Here is a 1,987-nt window from a genome sequence, read left to right on the forward strand (position 1 = left end):
CTGTGGTGGCAGGAGGTGGCATGCAGGGAGGAGGTGGTATACAGGGAGGAGGTGGTATACAGGGAGGAGATGGTGTGCAGGAAGGAGGTGAGATGCAGGGAGGAGGCGGTATGCAGGGAGGAGGAGGTATGCAGGGAGGAGGTGGTATACAGGGAGGATGTGGTGTGCAGGAAGGAGATGGTGTGGTGGCAGGAGGTGGCATGCAGGGAGGAGGTGGTATACAGGGAGGAGGTGGTATACAGGGAGGAGATGGTGTGCAGGAAGGAGGTGGTATGCAGGGAGGAGGCGGGTATGCAGGGAGGAGGAGGTATGCAGGGAGGAGGTGGTATACAGGGAGGAGGTGGTATGCAGGGAGTAGGTGATATACAGGGAGGAGGTGGTATACAAGGTGGAGGTGGTATACTGGGAGGAGGTGGTATGCAGGGAGGAGGCGGTATGCAGGGAGGAGGTGGTATACAGGGAGGAGTTGGTGTGCAGGGAGGAGGCAGTATGTAGCGAGGAGGTTGTATACAGGGAGGAGGTGGTGTGCAGGGAGGAGGCGGTATGCAGGGAGGAGGCGATATGCAGGGAGGAGGCGGTATGCAGGGAGGAGGTGGTATACAGGGAGGTGGTGGTGTGCAGGGAGGAGGTGGTATGCAGGGAGGAGGTGGTATGCAGGGAGGAGGTGGTATACAGGGAGGAGGTGGTATGCAGGGAGGAGGTGGTATGCAGGGAGGAGGTGGTATGCAGGGAGGAGGTGGTGTGCAGGGAGGAGGTGGTATAAATGTTGTGCAGGGGGAAGGTGGTATGCAGGGAGGAGGCATTATGCAGGGAGGTGGTGGTGTGCAGGAAGGAGGTGGTATGCAGGGAGGAGGCGGTATGCAGGGAGGAGGTGGTATGCAGGGAGGAGGCGGTATGCAGGGAGGAGGTGGTGTAAAGGGAGGAGGTGGTATGCAGGGAGGAGGTGGTATACAGGGAGGAGGTGGTATGCAGGGAGGAGGTGGTATGCAGGGAGGAGATGGTATGCAGGGAGGAGGTGGTATGCAGGATGGAGGTGGTATACAGGGAGGAGGCGGTATGCAGGGAGGAGGCGGTATGCAGGGAGGAGGTGGTATACAGGGAGGAGGTGGTGTGCAGGGAGGAGGCGGTATGCAGGGAGGAGGCGGTATGCAGGGAGGAGGTGGTATACAGGGAGGAGGTGGTGTACAGGGAGGAGGCGGTATGCAGGGAGGAGGCGATATGCAGGGAGGAGGTGGTATACAGGGAGGAGGTGGTGTGCAGGGAGGAGGCAGTATGCAGGGAGGAGGTGGTATGCAGGGAGGAGGTGGTATGCAGGGAGGAGGTGGTATACAGGGAGGAGGTGGTGTGCAGGGAGGAGGCAGTATGCAGGGAGGAGGTGGTATGCAGGGAGGAGGTGGTATACAGGGAGGAGGCGGTATGCAGGGAGGAGGTGGTATGCAGGGAGGAGGTGGTATACAGGGAGGAGGTGGTGTGCAGGGAGGAGGTAGTATGCAGGGAGGTGGTGGTATGCAGGGAGGAGGTGGCATGCAGGGAGGAGGTGGTATACAAGGAGGAGATGGTATGCAGGGAGGAGGTGGTGTGCAGGGAGGAGGTGGTGTGCAGGGAGGAGGTGGTATACAGGGAGGATGTGGTGTGCAGGAAGGAGATGGTGTGGTGGCAGGAGGTGGCATGCAGGGAGGAGGTGGTATACAGGGAGGAGATGGTGTGCAGGAAGGAGGTGGTATGCAGGGAGGAGGAGGTATGCAGGGAGGAGGTGGTATACAGGGAGGAGGTGGTGTGCAGGGAGGAGGCAGTATGTAGCGAGAAGGTGGTATACAGGGAGGAGGTGGTGTGCAGGGAGGAGGCGGTATGCAGGGAGGAGGCGGTATGCAGGGAGGAGGTGGTATACAGGGAGGAGGTGGTGTGCAGGGAGGAGGCGGTTTGCAGGGAAGAGGCGGTATGCAGGGAGGAGGTGGTATACAGGGAGGAGGTGGTGTGCAGGGAGGAG

At 60.3% G+C, this 1,987-nt stretch overlaps 1 protein-coding gene across 1 annotated transcript; it reads right to left on the reverse strand.

Annotated features, from left to right (window-relative positions):
* Positions 1-371: 371 nt before the first annotated feature.
* Positions 372-1,532, reverse strand: LOC134944397 (basic proline-rich protein-like; the record flags this gene model as incomplete). Its single annotated transcript, XM_063932976.1, has 1 exon — positions 372-1,532. A coding segment is annotated over one exon (1,161 nt), but the record flags the coding sequence as incomplete, so codon positions are not given.
* Between the last annotated feature and the right edge of the window lie 455 nt (positions 1,533-1,987).

The sequence above is a fragment of the Pseudophryne corroboree genome, chromosome 7, assembly GCF_028390025.1.
Source record: "Pseudophryne corroboree isolate aPseCor3 chromosome 7, aPseCor3.hap2, whole genome shotgun sequence".
NCBI lineage: Eukaryota > Metazoa > Chordata > Amphibia > Anura > Myobatrachidae > Pseudophryne > Pseudophryne corroboree.